The sequence below is a fragment of the Aquarana catesbeiana genome, linkage group LG13, assembly GCF_042186555.1.
Source record: "Aquarana catesbeiana isolate 2022-GZ linkage group LG13, ASM4218655v1, whole genome shotgun sequence".
In the NCBI taxonomy this organism is placed as follows: Eukaryota; Metazoa; Chordata; class Amphibia; order Anura; family Ranidae; genus Aquarana; species Aquarana catesbeiana.
Window position 1 is genome coordinate 159868847 of NC_133336.1, and position 23963 is coordinate 159892809.

Below are 23963 nucleotides of genomic sequence, written 5' to 3' on the forward strand. Positions count from 1 at the left end.
AGCGCTAAATGTCCATGGGTTAAGGGCGCAAATTACTTGTCTTGCCTTGGGTGCTGACAACCCACGCTATGAAAATAATTTTACTGTTAAGGATCCCCACAACTTGGGAAATTAAATCAAGGGGTCACGGCACTAGAAAGGTTGAGAACCACTGGCCTAGACAGTCTTTTAGTCTAGGAGTAATGGCAGAATGGCTCCTCAGGTATAATGGGAAGGGGGTGAAAATACTGTGCTAAACCCAAAATATACGTGAAAAAAGGTACAAATAATAAGCTGCTAACACACAAACAAACCAAGTCCAAATAGCAATGTCAAAAAATAGTGTAGGAAGGCACTAGGTGACACCGCACCGGCGTTGTCTGACATCTTGGGCCGTGATGCCAAATACAGTCCAAAGTATAGCCTGGCTCTCCCCCCCCCCCCCCCCCCCCCAGCTCCAAGAATTTCATATGAAGCAGTAACTTGCCCCCCCCCTATAAGTGACCAGTTATACTAATGCAGAATTACCGATATTTCTCTTGTATGCCAGTAATATATGTCTCCCGTTATGGCCTAGCACACCAATAGCTATAGGTTATCTGTAATTAGTCTGATACCGTATACACCGATGCCATCCAACCCCCCCACACCTTGTCAAATTTGGTCAGTGCCCCCCTACTCAAATAAGTGGCTTTATAAAATGGTACTGCCTTATTAACCAATGCTTTCCAGGATTTCAAGGTTGGGGCTGAGATACTTTTCCAGGAGAGAATAATACGCTTTTTGGCATAAAACAGCAATAGGGTAAGAAGAGTTCTAATAGCCCTGGTAGTAGCCAGGGGCTCCACCAGATGCACCAAGCATACCTTAACCGTCATGAGAATCGAAATAGAGGTGACCGACCTTATGTAGCTTGCCACAGCCTGCCAGTATGCTTTGACGTGAAGGCATTCCCAAAACATATGCATAAAATTTGCTAGTGGCGAGGAGCACCTCCAGCAAGAGGATTGTTGATTTCCAAACATTCTAGCAAGTCTAGCTGGGGTCAGATAGATCCTGTGCAGGAATTTAAAGTGAATTAGTCTGTCCCTAGTAGAGACCAGGGTCTGAATTGCAATTCCCCATACATCGTCCCAGTCATCTCTGTCTAACCCCGAGGTTGCAGCCTCCCACGCCTGTCTGCAAGGTTCCAACAGTTTTGTCGTCCCTGTATAGGCTGGAAACCGGTTTAGATAAAGAGTCACTGCAAGTCAGCAGTTCTAAATCACTGGGCTCAAGGTCAAGAGGTTCTCTGCCAAACTGGGATTGAAAGGCATGCCTTAATTGAATGTACCGAAAAAAATGGATTTTTAAAACGGCTTACCTGTATAATCCTTTTCTTGAAGTACATCACGGGACACAGAGCACCATAATAATGACTATGTGGGTTATACGCTTACCTCTAGGTGATTGGACACTGGCAACCAATAGTAAGACGGTTCCTCCCATATAACCCCTCCGTTTTCTCCTCAGTTTTGTAGCAAGCATTCATGATCCCAGAATAAGGGGAGGGACCTCTGTGTCCTGTGATGTACTTCAAGAAAAGGATTTTACAGGTAGGGTGTTTCAAAAATCCATTTTTCTTTATCGTACATCACGGGACACAGAGCAACACGCTGTGGCCAAAAACAGTCTCCCTCTGAGATCTCACATCCACCTGGTAGAACCTGGTGAACGTATGAAATGAAGACCAAGCGGCCGCTTTGCAAACCTGAGCCATAGACACCTGCTGGCGTACTGCCCATGATGCACTAATTCCTCTAGTGGAGCATGCTTTTAAATCCCAAGGTGGATCCCTGCGCTTTAATCCATACGCCTGGATAATAGTCTGACGAATCCACCTGGATATAGTTGAACTTGTTGCCGGCTGTCCTTTTTTAGGACCCTCAGGCAAGACAAAAAAACAGTCAGTCTTCCGCAAGGGAGCTGACATTTTCCAGTAAACTTTGATCGCCCTCACCACATCCAGTGAGTGAAGCAACCTTTCCTTTCTAGTCTTAGGGTTTGGAAAAAACTAAGGTAAAATGATATCCTGATTCAAATGAAATTTGGAAACTACCTTCGGTAAAAATGACCACTCTGTCCTGATGAAGAATCATAAAAGGTTCTTTGCAAGAAAGGGCGGCCAATTCTGACACCCTTCTAGCCAATGTTATAGCCACCAAAAAAACGAATTTTCTGGTCAATAGGACAAAAGGAATATGCCTAATAGGTTCAAACGGTTGACTCTGTAAGGCTGACAGTACCAAATTTAAGTCCCGGGGACATAAAGGTGGTTTAACCGGCGGCCTCAGGTGTGTTACTCCCTTGACAAAGGTTCGCACCAAAGAATGGGATGCAATTGGTCTTTGGGAATAAAAAAACGATAAGGCCGAAATCTGTCCTTTAATTGTCCCTAAAGTGAGCTGAAAGTCTACTCCTGCTTGAAGAAAGGCAAGAACTCTTCCAATCGTATACCTACGAGGGTTCCATTTCCTCTCCTCACACCAAGAAATGTACGACTTCCAGACTCTATAACACATAGCTCTAGAAACCGACTTTCTAGCGTTTATCAAGGTAGACAAGACTGAACCCATAATACCACGGTCTTTCAACAGTCTGGTCTCAATAGCCAAGCCATCAAATTCAGCAACCGTAAAGAAGAATGGAATATGGGTTCTTGAGACAACAGGTCTGTATGGCATGGAAGGACCAATGGGTCCCCTACTGCCAACTTCACAATCTCCGAGTACCAGGATCTCCGGGGCCAAGCTGGGGCCACTAGGATCACTGGTTTTTGCTCCTCTTGTATTCTGCGTAATAAGTGTGGCAGAATTTGGATCGGGGAAAAGGCATATATCAGAGAATACTGATCCCAAGGAACTACTAATGCGTCTATCCCGACAGCAAGCGTATCCTTGGTCCTGGAGACAAACCTGTCCAGCTTGGCATTGAATCTGGATGCCAGCAGATCCACATCTGGGGTCCCCCAGTATTGGCAGATCTGTAGAAAAACCTTGGGGTGCAGGGACCAATCCCCTGGCAACTTAGGAAATCTGCCTGCCAATTGTCCACCCCCGGGATAAACACTGCCGAAAGAAACGGCACATGTTTTTCTGCCCAAGTCAATATATGGTTTACCTCTCTCTGGGCTGCCCGACTCTTGGTACCTCCCTCGTGGTTGATATATGCCACCACCGTGGAGTTGTCGGACTGGACTCTGACAGGAAAACCCCGCAATCTGGATGTCCAGAATCGCAGAGCCAGACGAGCTGCCGAATCTCCAATAGATTGATGGGCAGGGTCCTTTCTGTCTGGGACCATACTCCTTGAACAGACGCCTCCTCTAGGACTACTCCCCAGCCGAGAAGACTGACGTCTGTAGTTACGACTTTCCAGGCTACAGGTGGGAAAGATTTCCCTCTTTTCAAATTGCTGGTTCTTAACCACCAAGAAAGGTTCCATAGTACCTGTGGAGATCGAACCATTGGCTGATCCAAGGTTCGAGCCGACTTGTCCCAGGCCTTTAGAATACTGTTCTGGAACACTCTGGAGTGGAACTGTGCATATGGCACTGCGCTGAAGGATGACACCATCTTGCCTAGTAACCTCATGCACAGCCGAATAGAAGGTGTTCGTTCTTTTTTCACCTTCTGGACAAGTTTCACTATGGAGGCCACCTTTAAGGGGGGCAGAAACATCCTTTCTTGGGCGGTGTCCAAGACCAGACCCAGATACACCAAGGCTTGGGTCGGACAAAGAGCTGACTTGTCCAAATTTAGAATCCAACCTAGGCATTGTAAAACCCGTACTGTTCTTGACACGTTTTGAATCAACATGGGGCAAGAGCAATCCCTTAGGAGAAGATCGTCCAGATATCCTACTATGGAGACCTTCTGAGACCTTAGGGAAGCCAACACCGGGGCCAGAATCTTTGTGAAAACCCTGGGGGCTGTGGCCAGACTGAAAGGTAGTGCCACAAATTGAAAATGACTGCCTTCTACAGTAAGGCGTAGAAACCTCTGATGTGGACCTAAGATTGGCACATGAAGGTACGCGTCCTTGATATCTATGGACGCTAAATAGTCTCCCTTTCTCAGGGATTTTATTATCGAACGAACCAACTCCATGCGGAAGGATCGAACGTCTATAAAGACGTTGAGAGCTTTGAGGTCCAAAAAGGGCCTTACCTCCCCATTTGGCTTCGGCACAGTGAATAGGTTTGAGTAAAACCCTTTGAACCTTTCCTCGTGCGGAACCTTTACAATTACCCCCTGCATCAGCAGATGCTGTAAAGCTAGGGATAGGCATCTTCTTTTCTTTGGATTCTATAGAACCCTTGAGAACAGAAACCGATTCGGGGGGAATTCCCAAAACTCTATTCTGTAACCGTATTTTACAGTGGAAATGACCCATCTGTCTCGAAATAGTTCTTCTCAGGCATCCCCAAACAGCTGAAGCCTGCCCCCCACCCGTGAGAGCAGGGGCGCCCCTTCACAAAGGTAGACTTGGAGTTGGGCTTGGGTGTCTTTTGGGTCCAGGGTTTCTTCTGACCCCGGGGTCTTTTAAACCCAGACGGCTGAGGCCGTCGATACCGCTTAGGGGAAGAAGCACTAGGTCCTGGAGCATTGGGAATTTTATAGGAGGGTTGCTTCCCTTTCTTTTTAATAGGGAGTAGGGACCTCCAGAGATCTTTTGGATATATTTATCCAGATCCTCGCCAAACAAGCGCTCTCCCTGGAATGGAAAAGCTGCGAGTAGCCTTTTACATGGCGTCTCAGCAGACCAGTTCTTTAGCCACAAGACACTGCGCATATGGATTGACAGTGATGCAAAACGAGACATCTGTTGGATTGAGTCCTTCAATGCGTCTACTGCAAAACATAAGGCATGAGGAATCTCCGATAACTCCTCAGCAGATTCCTCCTGGCAAGGTATGTTCTTTACCAACCTTTTAAAGCGATCCTTTAGGGATTGGCAAATCCCAATAGCTGCAACTGCTGGCTTAACTGCTGCACCAGCCACCGAAAAGGAGGCCTTTAATAAGGACTCTAGCTTTTTATCAGCCGGATCCTTGAATACCTGGGCATTATCCACTGGACAGGTTAAACTTTTATTTACAGAAGATATGGCAGCGTCCACCAAAGGTGTGCCCCATTTCTTCCTGAACTTCTCCTCCATAGGATATAAGACAGAAAACCTTTTTGGAGGTAAGTATATCCTGTCAGGGTGCTCCCAGTCCGCGTAAACCACCTGCTCCAGTAACGGATGCAAAGAGAACGCTTGGGAACTTTGCTGAGGTCGCAAAGATCCCAAAGTAGAACAGGAGAGTGCAGACTCCTGAACCAGGGGTAACTTAAACCCAATTCGTACCATCTCAATTAGAGATTGGATGAACAATTTTTGGGAATGGGAGGCCGAAATTGGCTCTTAAGAGCCAGAGTCCTCAGCCGAGGATCCTTCAGCCTCTCCTTCCTCTCGGTATTTTATGACCACCTCTTCCAAATCCTCTGCCCAAATCTTCTGCCCATTCTGGTTCCAGATCACCTGGACCCATCTGGCTATAAGAGTCCTGGTGTTCTAGTGACTCTCCACTTGGCCCAGGCTCAGGGGAGGGAGATCTATTACGCTTACTCCCCCCCTATGTTACAGAGGTAATCATGCCAGCTATTTTGCCCTCAAGGCCCGCTAAGGCAGATGCCAAATCATCCTTTGTAACATAAGCCGAGGCAGGTATATTGATAGTGGCCACTATGCCTGACAAATGCAATGGCTCAGCCAGGCCAGATGCCGCAGGTCTTTCAGGAGAAACTGAGGCTGCATCAGCATGGGGTTGGTCTCCTGTTTTTAAAGGAGGTACTCTTACCCCTGTGCTAGCCTTGTTCCCTATACCTCGTTTTCTGGAAGACATTGCTTACACACGAGGAAGAAAAGGAGTACTCCCCACAAACTACATCCAGCCTTCAACCTGTCACCACTGTGTCCAAGACCTCCAGACTCACATGCCCAAATATCGCTCTGTGCGGTCCACGCGCACGCCAGGAGCTCCATCCCTATAAAGCCTTAGCTAGAGAGTGAGCGCGTGCATCAGCGTGATTAGCAGCATGCCCGGCGCATGCGCCGTCCTGACACACGTGGCGCATCCGTGATGCGCACACCGACGGCGCATGTGCACATTCGCGCACGCCTGATCAAAACGCGCGCCGTACCAGGCATCTGTAAGACACAGGTTTCAAGGTTTACCAGCAGGTTTCAGAGGGAATACATAAATATAATAAATTCCCAAAGGGAGTGCTCACAATCCCAAGCAGCAGGGCCTGTTTTACCAGGCCCAATCTTCCCCCATCTCGTTGGGTAGCGCCTCTAAGGACCTTCAGGGACTGGGTCCCCCATATTTTGGGGTCCACACCCCTGGACCTGTAAAGCACCCTTTCTGGTTTTACCTTGGGCAAGATTGACCAGGAATACCGACTTAACAAGGGTCCAGCGCCTATATAGGACACATTACAAGCAATACCTCTTTCTTGAACCGAGGTTCGGGTACCATTCACTTTAGCTTTTGTTATGCCATCCGAATGGATCCGATTATGACGTCCTCAGTGGGACATCTTTGAAGAAAATTGAAGAGCTTCAACAGCCATGACCATCACCTTCCAAGACACTGGCGAAAAAACTGAGGTGCTTCCGGTATAGAAGGGGTTATATGGGAAGAATCGTCTTACTATTGGTTGCCAGTGTCCAATCACCTAGAGGTAAGCGTATAACCCACATAGTCATTGTTATGGTGCTCTGTGTCCCGTGATGTACGATAAAGAAAAATGTGTATTTGGTAGTTCATAACGTGATTTCAAAAGGACATTAGGGTGCCATTCGCTACAATATGATTTAGTGTCTTAATTCCGTATTTCGTCCACTCTATTGGGTCTGGGTAGTCGAAGAAGTGTGACAGATTGGGATTCCCCCACAAGGGTCGATTTGGAGAAAATTTAACATGACTAGAAGGCAGGAGCCCCTGAGTCTGGGACCATGCCCTAATTACAGAGCGCATAGAAGGTGTCGGAGGGTAGGAGGCCTGTAAACACCTATATACCAAGTGGGATAGCGCGTCATATTTTTCCAGGAATGTAATTTTTTTTAGAGATGAGGTCTAGTAACGGGGACACGTTGAATTCCGTCACCGAATTCGTAATTTGAAGACCCAAGTATTTAATTTGTGTTACCTCAGGTCACGTCTGCAAGTACTAAATAACCTGCCTTCATTTTTCTGTGTGGGCATTATCAATATAAATTCGCTTGTCAACATTGCTGTAAACATTTATTTTGTTATTATGTCATTGTTCACACTGTGTTACTTGCTGGACTTTTTAATGTCTTACTTCTGAATAAACTAAATTTTTATAAACCCTTGTCTATATCCCTTTGGTACCGCAATAGTCCTAATACTTCTGAAAGAGGCAGGATCCAATTGGAGAGGTCCTTGCTGCTCTCTCTTTCAATCCAATATTGCTTTATACATTTAAAGGATGATGGTACCAACTAACGATATAATACCCCCTCATTTCTAATTTTGTGGCACACTTTTGAATACTGAACCCTCATTGATGTCCCAGTAGTCCGGTATGTGCGGTGAGACCAACGCTTCAACTGAGGGCTTGCTCACCCACCCCGAGTGCAGCCTCCAAATTCTATGACTGTTGCCTGCAGTTCAGCTCAACATTACCTGTAGGGGTGTATGATCAGAAAGCCCCCCAGCCAGGTAACCAGCCTCTGCAATCTATGGCAACAGTGCTGAGTTAGCAAAGGCCAGATCAAGACGGGATGAGGAGGCACTGACGTGGGAAAGGTGAGAGTAACTGAGCTCACCAGGATGTTTCCACATCCACACCTCCTCCAACACTGCTGTGTCCGCCCAATAGCCTAGTTCTAGATTCTGCACCCAAGTCAGGTTAGAGGTTTCCAGCCCATAGTCTAGGATGTGATTAAAATCACCTTCCACAAGCACTTTAAGTGGGCCAAAGGTAGCAATCTTCTCTAAAACCAGGTATAATACCTCATTTTTGAAGGGGGGTGGAACATATACATTCGCTATTGCCAGTAACTGAGATTCAATGGCAAGGACCACAATTGCATATCTCCCATAGGGATTCGTTAATACATGTTCTATAGCACATGCCAATTTCTTGTGTATTAAAATGGCCACTCCCCTGGCATGAGGAGTGGGTGGAATGTATGGCTCTCTGTATTCAGTTCCTGTTCTGAGATAAAATTGTGTTACCCACTAGGTGGGTCTCCTGCAGGAGGATAATATGGGGATTCAGGGATCTGAGGTACTGGAGGACTAATGAACGTTTAAATTTGGACATTCCATGAGATTATTTTGAGATCACTCATAAAGTGGAGCAATGTATTGGATAAGGACAGGAGTTGTTCTGTAAACTGAGGAGGTCAGTGGGGAGGGACCCAGGCACAGAGAGCCACAGAGCATCACATCACTACAAATGAACAGCATATATCCTGATAGGCAATTTACAACCCCATACCAGTGAGGTGAGCCACAGAGGTAAGCATAAAAAACATAGTTATTGTTCCCCAACAAAAAACACAAAAGAAAAAAAAAATTAAAAACTTGCAAAAAAGAAGAAAAAAAAAAAGAAGTCACAGAAAAAAGCATTCTAAGAACCCAACTCCCTGTTTGCTCCAGGCGAACCAAACCAAAAAAAGAACAAAACCGCCAGAGAAACTTTATTCCCATCAACTTAGTGAACAAAAAGTGGAACGTTCCGAGAGTCTATCCACTCACAAAAGGGGGGTTTGGTAAGACTTGTAGGTAGAGCAAACGTTTAGAACAGTACCTGAAGCTCCTGCAGTGCACGGAAGGCAAGTCTCAGAGATTGTCATATACTGCAGACAGCCAGGGAAACAAGAAATTTGGGACAACAGGATTCCAGAAGGTGTTGCAGCAGCAGGAACCACTACTCCCAGCATCAATACCACATGAAGGTAAGTATCTTCCAGGCCTAATCCACATGCTCCCATGACACAGACTCCATCAGATCCTAGCATTAGGCGATTGAGTCCAGCCACTCAGCCACCTCTGCAGGGGATTCAAAGAACTTTGCAGCTCCACGATGAAGTACGTTTAGATGGTTAGGATACAGCATGCTATAAATCAGACCTTTCTCCTTCAGGCATCTGCGGATATCTGTAAAGGAGCGTTGTTTCTTTTGCAGTTCTGGAGAGAAATCAGGATACAAATGGATGACAGCATTTTCATGCTTCAATCCAGGGTGCTTGCGGGCCTCCGCCAGGATCAAATCTCTATCCCTGAAGTTCAGCAGGCGTACAAGAAATGCAAATGGCCATGCACCTGCAGGTCTCTGGCCCGTGGGCACCCTGTGCGCCCGCTCCACGACAGACAGGAGACAGATGTTGCAGGCCCAAGAGCTTTTTGAAAAAGGCCTCCGCAAACTCCACAGGGTTAGCGCCTTCTTCACCCTCAGGGAGTCCAACCACCCCGACATTATTGCGCCTAAGGCGGTTCTCCGCATCCTCTGAATGGGCCATTAGGAGTTTTGACCTGCTGCTGCAGCTCCACCACCGATTGTGCCATGGAGGCTGCAGTGTCCTCCACTGCAAAAATGCGTTGCTCAGTTTCTGTTAAACGGCCCCTGATTTTGTCCATATCCTGCCTTATCAGCCCATATTCGATCGTCAGGGTATCTATTTTCCCCTCCATGGATGACTTACTGTCTGCAATGGCCGCCAGTATCATTGCGGTGGACCGCTCCCCCAGCCGTTCCGAAGGTTCCCTCATGACCGTCAGTGACCCCTCCTGATCCGAGGCCTCCAGTGCCGCCATCCAGGAGTCTGTCTGTACCGCTACAGAAGCCGGAGAGGATGGCGAGATCCGGGAGAAGGAAACAGCTGCCTTCTTTGTCGGTTTACGTTTCCCAGTCATCGGAAGAACTGTGGGAGACCCCCCCAGACAGGAGAAAGGTATTTGCTGAGCAGGATGGCTTAAAATGAACCAGGATAGAGACGGATTAGAGTCACGGATGGCAGGAGCTCAGGTTGAACACATCTGTCTCTTCTCACATCCCGGCCACGCTGTAGGTGGCAATTTGACTGGCTGGGCAACACTGGTGGCAGTGGGCCAGGTGCAGATGAGTCAGGGACTGAGTGTGGATAATACCGCAGGGTGGAACAAGATGGCCGCCACACGTGTCACTGGCACCAGGAGCTAGGGCCGCTGCACGTCCTGCAGAAGAGGACGTCACCCCTCACTGTGGAGTCGTGATCTGCTGTGCCAGTGCGTTGTTATCGGTGCCTTGGAGCGGGTGTCGAGGAGGTAGGAGGGCCCGGGTGCATCAAGATGGCCGCTTCTTAACAGGCCGGATCCTCGATTTCCCCCTCCTGTCGCTGAGTTGGAGTGTCACAATGGGAGCTGCAGGCAGCGGTCGGCCAGCTGTAAGGTCCGGCAGCTGTAGCAGGAAGAAACTGGGCTCAGGGTGGTCAGGGAGTCCTGTAGTACCTGCTGAGGCCATCACTGGGTGAAACAAGATGGCCGCCGTTCCGAGAGCTGGGCCAGAGCCGCTGTCTGTCCCACAGGCAGCTGCAGGACGAGGAAGCACCGCAACGGCGGCCCCGGGCGGTCCGGCGGCAGCAGGAGGAGACAGGGCTCAGGGCAGTCAGGGAGGCCAGGAGAACTTGCTGGGGCCATCGCCAGGTGAAGCAAGATGGCCGCCGCCCCGGGAGTTAGGTCGGAAGCCGTGGTTGTCCCTCAGGCAGCTGCAGGCTGGAGAAGTGCTGCAATGGCAGCCTCGGGCGGCGCTCCAACAAGCTGGGAGGCTCTGAGGACTGTGAAGGGAGCAAGGCAGGCCTGCTGGAGTAAGAAAGCTGAGGATGGGGATCAGGATGGCAGGAGATATTCACACACACAACCATCCGGCCACGGCCCTTCCAATATGAGTTTTTAACGCGTTTTAATGCATACGTTAAAATTTAACGCAATGCATACATTTTAGATGCATTTTGCATGTGAATTATCCCTGGTCACCGGAGAAAAAATTTACGTGACTCAAAAGAGCACCTAAAATGCACCTTAGTGCGTTTTTGGTACGTTTATATTGACTATTATGAAAGGTGCGAAACAGGGTACCAAAGATGCAGCATGCAGGACTTTTTAAAACGCAGCACACCAGCATCATTCATTCACCCTTTGATGAAGTCACGTGTGCAGTGATGCAACGCGTCAGGGGGGGGAATCAGGTGTCGTCACTTCTGGTCGCAGCAGAGACCGGAAGTACTCTTATTATATTCGGATTGCTGAGATTTTAAATGTAAGTTGCTACGTTTGTTTTTGAATACATTTTTTACAAATTACTACACGATGGAGCCATCCCTCTTTATTGCATGCCCTCACTGCATCTGATGAGCCTGGAGTCTAAAGCCACCTTCCAAAAAAAACGCTATAGCTGTGGTGATCGCTGGAGGTCGACTGATTGTGGGGCTCCTGCTTCTACTTCATATCATAGCTCGATATGACCCGTAGGGGTCTTCATTAGAGCTGAGAGGCTGGGGGAAACGAGCAGCGCACTTTGGATGGTGATAGCTATTGGATGAAGTGGACACCGATCGTTTTTGTTGCACATGCACTTTTTATCTATGAACTGCTATATGGAGATCTGTTTTCCTTCTTACTGGAGTTGGATTGCACGTTTTGGACATTGCACATTATCTTGTTTTATGCATCTTATGAGCTTTTTGGACGTTATTAAGCATTTGATATCACACCTGTGTTATTCATTTGCATTATATGTTATTATATTGCACTTTACATTGCTAAGCACTTTATATTGTTAGCACTTTTGCTTCATTGAGGATGTGTTACACACAGTGAGTTCATTTTCACTGTTGCAGCACATTCTTGTCAGTTGCTGACAGCCTATAGACGTATGTGTTATTTATTTGCATCATATGAAACTACATTGCACTTTATATTGTTTAGCACTTTATATTGTTTTATTGAAGATTTGCCACATACAGTAATCCAGTTTCACTGTTGCAACACATTCCTGTCAGTTATTGACAGCTTGCGTGTTGTATATTTATTCACTTGTATTTTATTCTAGTTAGCGCCACATACCTTCTTATTTTCAGCAAACCAGCATCGCAGTGATGTGAACAGTTACAGAGGATTTAAAGGGGTCAATTTTTATTAAGTTTTTGTTGGACATAAAAGGTGTGTTTTAGCACAGAAAAAGTGCACCTGTGAACAAGTCCTAAGGCATGCTGGGAGTAAGAGGTTATACTGGGCTGGCTTAGAATTGTTTTTTGTTTGCCAGTGTCCACTCAACCTGAAAGTGGCAGTATAACCCAACAAACTCTGAATTCCTTTGCCCCTGGATGAGTGAGAAAGAAAATGGCCCACATATTTCTCTGAGCATGGGATTGCTTTCATGTAGGTTCTTATCAGTTTCTGCTTAAACGGTTTTTGTAAGCTATTGTTACCCATTAAAAATGAAAAGAATACATACGAGGTACAGCAGTGCCAAAACGATCAGCCTCACTGTTCAACAAGCGCAACCGTAGCTCATTTTGCCCACAATTCTGTGGTCCTATAAGAACTATGGGCCGCTTTCTGTTCGCTGGTTGGTGGTAAAGGGACATTTCTTCATATGTTAAGATTTCCTCATTATCGTAATCTGGATTGGAAAAGAAGAATCCCAGAACAAAATTTCAAAACAATTCTTTCACGTTGTTCCACATTTATTACAACAAAGAAAAATAAAAATATAAGATCATGATTTTAACAAGCACAACACACCTGTCTGATTTACTGATCTGTACACAGCCCCGAAGGCAGTGCTTCAGGAAAATACTGGCAAAGGCAAGTGGCGACTGGTCTGATTAAGAAGTCCAATGAGAATCGTTGTTTCTGCCCCAGAAGAAAGAAGCGATTTCTCATTGGTGAGCATGGTCACAGGACTAAGTTGCAATGGCAAGCTGAGATTTGTCCAGCATTCTGATATACAGACTCTGACTGTGAATGGATCGAGAAGCGCATGGATCACTAAATCGGCAGATGTGGGTTGCGGTGAATGCAAAGTGGAATTACCATTAAAACTTTATTCCAAGAATAATGACATCCACTGGAAAAAATATTATTAAACTTTAATACTTGCAAGCTTACCGTCATTTTTGTTGGCATTGTATAACACTTTCTTTCTCTTTTTTTTGTTCTTTTTTGCACACCACAATTTTCCTGCAAGAAGAATATGTTTTAGTTTGGAAGGCAAATACTTATGACATGAGGACAAGGAGCACAAACGAAAAAGGGTCACTGGGACAGAAAGGCACAGATGATAAAACCTAACAAAATGATTAACCTTCCCCCATTGTACTAAAATAGAAAGATTTTATTGCTGTCTGTCATCATTGGAGAGATTTCCCATCATGCTGACCCCTTTTTAATGGAAGTGAGCAAGAAGTGCAGGGAAAACTTGATGGATGAGGATATAGACAACAGTAAAAAAATTTACAGAGGATCAAAACCTTACCAACTTTTCCAAAAACATTTTTTAAGCTGGAGTTGGGCTCTGTTTTCTGTAGATGCAGTAACTTGCATAACTATACCAAAGCTTATTCTTCCTCTCATAGATTCTGCTCGGAAAGACTTATGTCTACCTTCTATAATCCTAACAGAGCATCAACTCTTCCTGTTGACCTTTTAATTTAAAATGTACTACAGCAAAATATTTAATAGGGATTCAATCAGGCAGGTAGAGCAACATGGGGATCTTGCTTATGAAGTCCAGGAGAGATAAAATAAGCAAGATGGTATCTCTGATTTTTCAACTTATACAAAAACTATCAGTTCAGTAGAATATTGTTAAAAAAGTATTTACATAAATATATTTATCAAATTGTACATTAAGGGACACGGGATGAAATATTCAGGTATACTGGATTATGCTGCTGTCTTCAGGATATTGGACACAGGAAGACAAAAACTAAGGACAGCCTAGTAAAATCCCCCCCCCCCCACTCTTAAGCAGGCTTCAGTTTTTTGTTAGTGTTCTCAAACAGACAACTCTTCTCTGAAAGAAGCAAATTCTGTTCCTACTTTTTTTCAAGATTATTTTTCATCTAGAAAGTTTCTACAGTAACTGTAGAGCTAGAATGGGCTCATTTTGCAGCTTTCCAGATCATATGACCCTTGGCATCGTTTGTGGAAGCTGTAACCAGACCTTGTTAAAAAGTCAAAGTGGGGGTGGCCTATAATGTGTCCTTCTTAGGAATTCAACTCTGCTGAAGGCACTCACTTAGGCATCTGTGTGCATAGCGTGGAGCAGCCACAGAATACTTTACAGCTTTAAGGAGGTGGTGCACCTGTTTTTCTGGGTACCCTGTGTCTGAAGACTCCTGTATAGGAATTGCAGGGATTTTTTAAGAACTCATTTATGGCTTTGCCCTTAAAGCCTGCTGTCCTTACTTTTTCCCAGGCTTCCCCATAGGGATTATTCAGTGGTACCATTTATCACATGGCCAGAAGTGGGTCTATATCTAGCATATTTAGTATGGTGGATCAAAGGCACAAAGGCAGTAGCCCTAAGGCGCCTTGCCTGCTTAAATTCTGAGTCAAGGAGTCTCCCACTGTCTCCTACCTGTCTCTTAACATTTATTTGTATCTACCCCTTTATAGGTAACCCTATTCCTTGCTTTTTCTTTTAAGGAGGAATTCTCTGTTATGATTTCTGAATTTATGAGAAAATTGCAGCCATAATAGCAGACTCACTAATGAGCTGTAAGAATGAGTCTATGCCCCTCTCATAGGCTTAGCTACACCTAAAGATACATGCCTAATTTCTCTAAATTAGTGGTTCGCAACCGCAGTCCTCAAGTACCCCCAACGGGCCATGTTTTCAGGTTTTCCTTTACTTTTCATAGCTGCTTTAAATCAATATCAATGACATGGTATTGATAAGAGCCATTTTATTTAAGGGAAGTTCCCAAAACATGGCCTGTTGGGGGTACTTGAGGACTGAGGTTGAGAACCACTGCTGTAAATAACCCTTACAGCCTGTCAAGATTTTTTCAGTACATTACCTATTGTTACCAGTCTTGGAGAGTGATTGACCAAACCCTGATAAAGTCTTTGGTCCTACCAAACCTTTGCCCATAGAGGAGGGGCTCAAAAAAGTGCATCATCCTGGTTATTGACTGGCCATTTCCCGTGTCTTAAAAAGACTAACTCCCCGGAGAGTACATCTAGTATCAAAAAGACAATGACGAGCACAAATTGGCATCACTGATGGGCACGGACTGGCATGACTGCTGGGCACTATTAGGGCTGCACTAATAATCAGGGCACTGATAATCAGTGCCCTGATTACATGTACAGGTCTTCCTTGTGAGGAAATGCCACTGATCGGCTCTCCTCTCTTCACACTCTGTCAGTGTGAGGCGAGGAGAGACGATTACCGGCACTTCCATGTTTACATGATGGCTGTGATTGGGCACCCCAATGGGACACCGCGCACCCCCACGGGCGCATGATCGCGGTGAGACTGGTTGACGTCCTATGCCGTCAAACAAGAGGGTATCCTGCCCGCCATCATTTGTCTATACAGCGGGCAGGAGGCAGTTAAGAAAAAAATTAACAGTGTATACTTACCTGCTCTGTGCAATGCCATTGCACAGAGAAGCCCCGAAACCCCCTTTTCTGAGGTCCCCCCAGCCGTTGATCACTTCTGCTCTTCTTCAAGTGACCCCATAGCAAGCTGCTTGCAAGTGTCTATGAACAAAGAGCACGGCTTGGACCGCAATGGGCTCTCTTCCCACAGGATTTGACCGATAGCAGCAGGAGCAAATGATTCACACTCCTGCAGTTTCCTGTGAGAAGAGAGATACGGGAGAAAAGCTGCTGCAGAGGAGCACAGTGCTGGATCGAGATTGGGCTCAAGTAGGTATTTAAGGGTGGGTTTGCGGGGAGCAGATTTTGAAAGTTTTTTCATACCTTATTGCAAAGCCTGATTTAGGGAAAAAAAAAAAAGTTTTCCTTTAGAACCACTTTAATAAAGGGGTCTAGTGACCCACCAAAGAATTGCTCCTTGTCAAACAGATTCCTTTCTTAAACTTGCAAACCAATTTTGCAGCCAGAGGATTTTGCGCCTTCTTCACAGACCTGAGCTCCATGCAAGAATTTTGACAAAGGGAGCCGGCAAACTGGTCACGCAGTAGGACAAAGCTACAGTTTTTGGTGAGTTGAGGGATCCATCAGCATCAATATGGGGTTGTGCCCCATGTGCTCAGCCCAGAATGCCAGAGTCTGGCAAATGGCCATAGACATGAACAGTTAAATGGCTGAGCTCAACTGAGCAAGAGAGACTTTTAGAAGAGACTTCTCATCTTTTTTGAAAAGCAAGACTTTTGTTATGGAGGGGTCAGGCAGTGACTCAGCAGGGAACGCTGATGGCAGCACTTACGCCTTGTGCTTCCTGTGGTGTATATCAGAGCAGAGACTTTCCCCATTAAGTCTGCCATAGAGGTTAAAAATTCTTGGGTTGTGAGAGGGGTAGGAACCCACATAGAAAGCAGCAAAGCCCTGGACTCAACAAATGAAGGGTACTTGCTCCCTTTCAGAGAACCCTCCAGGTATGAATTCCCCACTTCACCCGCCTCAAAAGAGCATACCCTCTCCTCCATGGATAGTCTCCAGGGACTAGTACTAGCAGGATATGGATTGCCACAGCTCTGAACCTGTAGAGCACTCTGCAGCTAACTTCACAGCATTGCACTGGGTGAGCACAACTGCAGAGTCCAGTTGCAACATTAAAGTTAGACTGTCCCCACAGTTTCCATGTGGTGCAGTTCAGGTCCTGTTCCCAGAGCAGCTGTTAAGCGGCAACCAAAATGAAAGCTGCAATCATACTGCCGCAGTGGTGTTGATGCAGCCTGGAGGGAAGGGATTTTTCCATGTGAAGAACTAAGTGTCGTCTTCTCAATATTTCAGTAATCTCAGAATTACAAGCCACAAACTTGCTTCCAGTAGAGAGAGGTTGTCTATCACCTAAGGACACTAGCATAAACTGAGGAAAGCTGGAATAGAGAGGGATTATATGCTAACAACTTTGTTTGCCAGTGTCCTCACTTGAAGGAGGCAAAAAAAACCCCATGGTTAAGACTTAAAGGAGCCTGTGTCCTATTTATTATACAAGAAACCACATTTACGTTAAAGAAACTGTCAACTAAATTAAAAAAAAAAAAAAAAGATGCTGTTGTAGGTATAAAGTGCCAGCCAATAGCTTAGCTTCCCAAACTCTCTTCTCATAGCTGAATCCCAGTCAGCCAGTCTTGGCAGGAACCCAGACACTTCACTATGATGGGCAGCCTTTCAGGCCAATAAGAAAATGCAGGAGGTAGAAAAGGGTGGGTAAGCTTCAGAAAATGTCAGAGCTTTTAAAAACACTAAAAATCCAAAAAAAAAAAGGATTCTGACAACAACCCAGTGAGCTTTAAATGCCCTGTTTTAGGTGACAACGCTACCTCATTTGCAGTGAAATCCTAAGCAGTGTTATCAGCCCTGCCTAAATTCTCAACTACTGGATTAGAAAAAACATTCCCCTTATGGTATGGAGATGTTCTGTAGTTCACCAGAGACTACTGAGGGTGTTGTTAACACTTCGTATTTAGTGCAGAATTGGCACTGGTGTCAGCTCAAACTAGGAGCACTGGATCTTTAATTGCAGTGTTAAAGGTATAAACCTTGTGAACTGTGCATGTACATTATTGCAGAGATGTACTGAATATGTATATTTTTTTTTTCTCAAAAATACACTTACAGTAAAGTATTTTTTACATTAGCTACAAAAATGAACTATTTTTAATTACCGCCTTCCTCCTCAACAATTGTTAAAAATATATTTGTCAGAGAGTGAATGGTTTTTAACAAGTAGTCTGGCTCATTACTAATGTGAGGAGTAGCAGTAAAGAAGAACTATTGTGTAGCATTGCAAAGCAGGAAAAAAGAGCTTGCATAAGGCTAGGTTCACGCCTGTGCGGGTGATTGCTGCTGCAGAACCACACCTGTTGCCAAAGACGTGCTGGCGCTCAGGAGATGAATGGGGTGCCACCACGCACTGGAAACTGCAGCACGGCTTCCCGCACTGAGAACTATGCTGCACTTGCGGTTTTTGTGTGGGCAGCATTTTCAAAAATGGAGCAGGAACCTTTTTCTCTGCGTTTTCAGGAAGCACAGCAGCCCATTCAAATGAATAGGCTGCCATGCACACGCAAAACATGGCAAGTGTAAATCTAACCTAAGGCTGGCCATACATTATACTTTCCTTTAGGATTTACCAAAACCATATAATATGGAGGTCACACCTAAAAACTACCACATACATGTATAAATATTTACAGACTCATATTTAAAATATTCACACACATTAAAAAAATGTAACACCAAGATGAATCTAAATATCTTACAGGTAAATTAAGACACTTGACCAATTTGCTTTCAAGTAGAAGCAAACCAGCATGGAGGTACTATATTTTACATTCACCTGATTTTTCAGGCTCCTTATCCTCTTCTATTGTCTGCTTCATCGCTTCCCTCTGCTGTTGGAAACTTTTCCCTGTGAAAGCAAAAAAAAAGAAATAAAAGATCCACATGCAAAAGCTGTATAACAAATTAGTAAAAAAAAAAAAAAAAAAGGTTTGAAGACAGAAAAGTGCAATCTTTGGGAGTTTTTCAGTCAGGCTTCAGGAGGCATACAGCAAATTTGGTCAAAGTTGTTTACCTATAGACACACCTTACCAGCAAAGGCAGTTTTTTGGTAACGGGGAACTACGTATTTGATGGTATATTTAACTGACCAAAAGGTAGGAGCAGGTAATTGTTAAGGTTTACAAACACTTTATCACTTCTATACCAGCCCATAATACCCTTTCATTACCAGGCCATTTTTCAGCACTGTGATAGCTTGACTGACAATTACGCTGTCATGCATACATTGTACCCAAATAAGTTTTATATCTTTTTTTTCCCCACTATAAAAAAAAAAAAAAAAGAAGAAAAAAAAAAAAAAAAAGACCATAAATTAAAAAAAAAAAAAAAAAAAGGGAAAAAAAAAGAAAAAAAAAAAAAAAAAAGGAACAGTTCCCCTTTCTTTCTGGTAAAATACAAAAAATGCAAGAATACTTTGAAAACTCCCAAAATTATACCTAAACTAGGCAGGTTAGCTCGGTCTCAGATTTTCGCATTGGATTGGAAAAATCATTTCACACATAATAATTGGGGCCAGTAGGGTCTAACATTTGAAGTCACATACGCTGATTTGTATGTCACTGCCTACAATCCAAGTTGTAAAATTTAATGTGCATTTGCTTTTCCTCCCCTTTTATATGATGTGTTTTTTTTTTTTATCCAAAAGAAAAAATTTTATTAAAGAACATAAATATACATACATATACCGAAGCACAAGGTACTTTACTTTACATAAAGGGTCATTACACGTATAAAATATGCATATTACTTAAATTTATCTAGACATTTCCTGACAATCTGGTCATGTCACATGCCCTATTCTAGATTACAAAACCAGCGCCCGCGTACTTAAACCAAATATCCAGGGTTAACCCCATTTAAGTACCAATACCCAGCAGTCTGCCCATGACCAGATCCACCTGGGCAATTCCCAGTACATTTAGCCATGGTCCCCATAACTTTTAAAATTTCTGGGTGGAACCCCTATGTTGATAGATTACCTTCTCCTTCTGGAGCACATCTCCCATTGTGTTAATCCACTCCTTAAGCGAAGGGGGATCCTCTGATATCCAATGAGCCATAATTACTTTGCATGCCTGAAACAGGGATCTGATGACTGCTACCCTGGTACACTCCTCCCAATCCAGCTCATCTAGTATATATAAAAAGGCAATGTCTCGGGCTTGTAGCCATCGTAACCTGAAAAACTCTGTTTATGGTGTCCACCACTCCCTTCCAGTAGGGGTGAAGCTTTGGGCACCTCCACAATAGGTGGATCAGGTCTCCGTGATCCCTCTTACATCTGGTACATAGTGGGGTAGGTCGCAGGCCCATAAGAAACAATCTATGTGGGGTATAATACACTATGAACAGTAAATACAGCTGCGACAATACAAAGCCCTTAGTATTAGGCGTTCTTGCTATTAAATTAAACAATGGAGTAGGGGAGGAGACCCATTCCGAAGATTTGCCCTGGGCCGCTATAGCATGTTTTAGTTGCATATAATAACAGTAGACTGTGGTAAACCGAAAAGGCCTTGCATGGTTTCAAACGTAAGCAATTTTCCATTGTGGAGGATCTGGTTAAGGTAGACCACCCCTTACCTTTTCCACAACTTGCCGTGCTGGAATTTAGCTAGTTCTGGGTATGAGTCATTATCCCAGATAGGGCTATAGTCTGTGTATCCCGTCACCCCTTGCAGATATCTAGTTTTATTCCAGATTTTTTGGATAAGATTATATGTCGGGAATAATTTATTTGGTTTCCCAAATACTGTCGACTCCAGGGCAGTTGATACCGAGTCTCTCCCCACCATATGTAGCATTATTAATTCAGAAGAGTCACCGGTCCCTCCCTCCCTGTCCGTTCTCGTGTGGATAATACCTATCAACTTTTGCAGTTCCGCAGCAACATAATATAACCAAGGATTCGGGAGGGCAAGCCCTCCCACATCCTTAGGCCTTTGAAGATGTTCAAGTTTAATTCTAGGTGCACGGTTTTTCCAAATAAGTGTGCGAAACAGAGAGTTAACAATTCTAAACACCTTTAGAGTCACTACCGTCGGGGCATTGTGGAGCACATATAGCAGTTGTAGCATGAGGATCATTTTAATGAGAGTCACTCTGCCCGTTACCGTCAGGCAGAGCGAGTTCCACGTTTTGATCCGGTCTCTGAATTTTTGTAGCAGCGGGGAGACATTCAGTCTTCCATAGTCACAGATGTTGGGTGTCACCTGAATACCAAAATATCTAAGTGAAGTAGTCAGTGGTACTGTACTAGAGGTCGGGGGCGTCCCACCCTCATCAATCAGCATCAGAGAAGATTTAGTTCAGTTTATCTGAAGGCCGGAGTATCTACCAAACTCTCCTATAGTAACCATTGCCTCTGTGAGAAAGCCCTCCACATCGCCAAGATCATAGTGTCATCTGCATATAGCATTATTTTCTCTTGTTTGTTTCCATATTAAAATCCTACAATTCCTGGATTTGCTCTCACTTTTATCACCAGGGATTCGATGGCTAACGCAAACAGCAGAGGTGAAAAAAGGACACCCCTGGCGTGTGCCTCTACCCAACGTGAAAGTGCGGGACATAGCTCCGGTCGCCCGGATAGCTGCTTGTGGGCTGTGGTACAGTAGACGCACCCAGGAAATATAAGACTCTCCAAATCCAAATTGGCGAAGAATCTCCCAAAGGTACTCCCATTCAACGCTATCGAAAGCCTTCATAGCGTCCAATGAGAGCAAAGCCCTCTGCCCTATGTTATCCGACGGAGATTGCATATTAAGGTAAAGCCTCCTCAAGTTGACAGCTGTCGACTTATTAGGCATAAAGCCAGCCTGATCAGGGTGAACGATTCCTGTAATGGCCCCGTTCAGCCTAAGTGGCAGGACTTTGGCCAGAAGCTTAACCCCTTCCCGCCGACCGTACGCAGATGTGTGTACTCGGCTTTCGGGGGTTATACCGGGATGATGGCCGCAGCTGCAGGCATCATCCCGGTACCGTTGTTTCGAGCGGGCGATCGGCTATCCGTATATAACAACCAATGCGGCTAAAAGCCGCTCAGCTGTTATACCTGAGGAGCGGGAGCGGACACACCCCTCCCGCGCAATCGGGAGGCCCAGTGTCCAATCGGCTGCCTCCGGCGGCTGTGGGCGGGCTGGAACAAAGCTGTGGGTGGCTTCGTTCCAGCCTTCTCAATGTAAATGCGGAAGCGACGTCATGACGTCACTTCCTGTTTACTCGGCTGCCAATGGCGCCGAATTAAAAAAAATACACAGTATCGCCGTTTTCGGTGATCTGAATACTTTGAAGTGCAGAGGAGGGATCCGGGGTCTTTTAGACCCCCGATCCCTCCATAAAGAGTACCTGTCACCACCTATTACTGTCACAAGGGATGTTTACATTCCTTGTGACAGCAATAAAAGTAAAAGAAAAACATTTTTTTTTTAAACACAATTTATAAGTATAAAAATAAATAAAATAAATTAAAAAAAAAATAAAAATTTTAAAGCGCCCCCGTCCCCGCGAGCTCGCGCAGTGAAGAAAACGCATATGGAAGTCACGCCCGCATATGTAAACGGTGTTCAAATCACACATGTGAGGTATCGCCGCGATCATCAGAGCGAGAGCAATAATTCTAGACCTAGACCTCCTCTGTAACGTTAACCTGGTAACCGTAAAAAAAAAATTTTTTAAAGTGTCGCCTATGGAAATTCATAGCTACCATAGTTTGTCGCCATTCCACGAGTGCGTGCAATTATAAAGCGTGACATGTTTGGTATCTATTTACTCGGCGTAACATCATCTTTCACATTATACAAAAAAATTGGGGTCACTTTACTGTTTGTATTTTTTAAAATTCATGGAAGTGTCCCTTTTCCAAAAATTTGCGTTTAAAACACCGCTGCACAAATACCGTGTGATATAAAATATTGCAACAATCTCCATTTTATTCTCTAGATTCTCTGCTAAAAAAATATATATAATGTTTGTGGGTTCTAAGTAATTTTCTAGCAAAAAATATGGATTTTAACTTGTAAACACCAAATTTCAAAAATAGGCTTAGTCATGAAAGGGTTAATATCACTCTGTAGCAATGATATGGGCCTGTATGAGCCCGGGTCCATAGGGTCCTTTCCAGGCTTCAATATGAGGACAATGTTAGCCACAGCCATGGAAGAAGGCAAAGCCCTCCGCTCCCTAGCCGCGTTAAACACTGCTAAAAGCTTGGGCAGGAGTATATCCGCATATTGCTTATATACCTCCATGGGTATCCCATCCTCCCCAGGGGCCTTACAGTTGGGAAACGCCGCTAGTGCTGTCTGTAGCTCCTCCAAAGTAATAGGGCATCTAAGACCCTTCTTTGTTCCTCCGTGAGTTGTGGAAAAGCAATGCTCTGCAAGTAATCCGTAAGTTCCGTTTGGGTATACTGTCCAGTCGGAAGGTAGAGGTTCTCGTAAAATTTGGTCAGTACTTCCAGTATTAAGTCAGGGGAGTTCACTATCCTGCCCTCTGTCGTTTTGATAGCCCCGATAGTCGGGGACTGTTGTTAGCTATCCTGGCCAACATGTGCCCCGTGCTCTCCCCCTCTTCATAGAAAGCAACCTTGGAGAAAAATAGTTTTTTCTCTGCCGTGGATGTCAGCAGCCGCTCATAAACTGATTGAGCCGAATGCCAAGCCTCCCTGGCTGAGTCTGTCGGGGTTTGTACATAAGCCTCCTCCAGAGCCGCTACCTGTTTTTCAAGGTCTTCTCTGTGCCCTGAGGAGTTCTTCTTTACCTTAAAAATTTCAGAAATAAGTAGCCCCCGAACATATACCTTAAAAGCGTCCCACATTATCGCCGGGAGTCAGTAAAATCCCATCTGTCCAGAAATTCCCCCATGCTCCGCTCCATCTCGTCGTGCGTCAAAAATAGTTTTAGCCAGTAGGCATTGAATTTCCACGGGGCTCTAGGGAGTGTGGATGGTGGGGATATAATCAAATATATCACTACGTGTGAGTGATCCGAGACCCTGCGGGGCTTATACAGCACTTCTGATACGGATGGGAGCATGGCCGGGTTACCCAGGCAAGGTCAATTCTGGACAGTGTCCCATGAGTCTTGGAGAAGCAAGAAAATTGTTTATCAGCAGGATGCTTAAACCTCCATATATCAATCCAACCCACTTCATTCAGTAATCTCAGCAATGGAGA

At 44.9% G+C, this 23963-nt stretch overlaps 1 protein-coding gene across 1 annotated transcript in view; it reads right to left on the reverse strand.

The window, feature by feature from the left end:
• The window catches only part of PALS1 (protein associated with LIN7 1, MAGUK p55 family member), a 282364-nt gene that overhangs the window by 115388 nt on the left and 143013 nt on the right, over positions 1-23963 (reverse strand). The window contains exons 9-11 of the mRNA XM_073608605.1: positions 18564-18635; positions 13190-13261; positions 12534-12701 (exon numbers count right to left, since the gene is read on the reverse strand). Of these exons, the coding sequence (XP_073464706.1) occupies positions 12534-12701; positions 13190-13261; positions 18564-18635 (312 nt within the window). The remainder of the gene's footprint in view (positions 1-12533; positions 12702-13189; positions 13262-18563; positions 18636-23963) is intronic.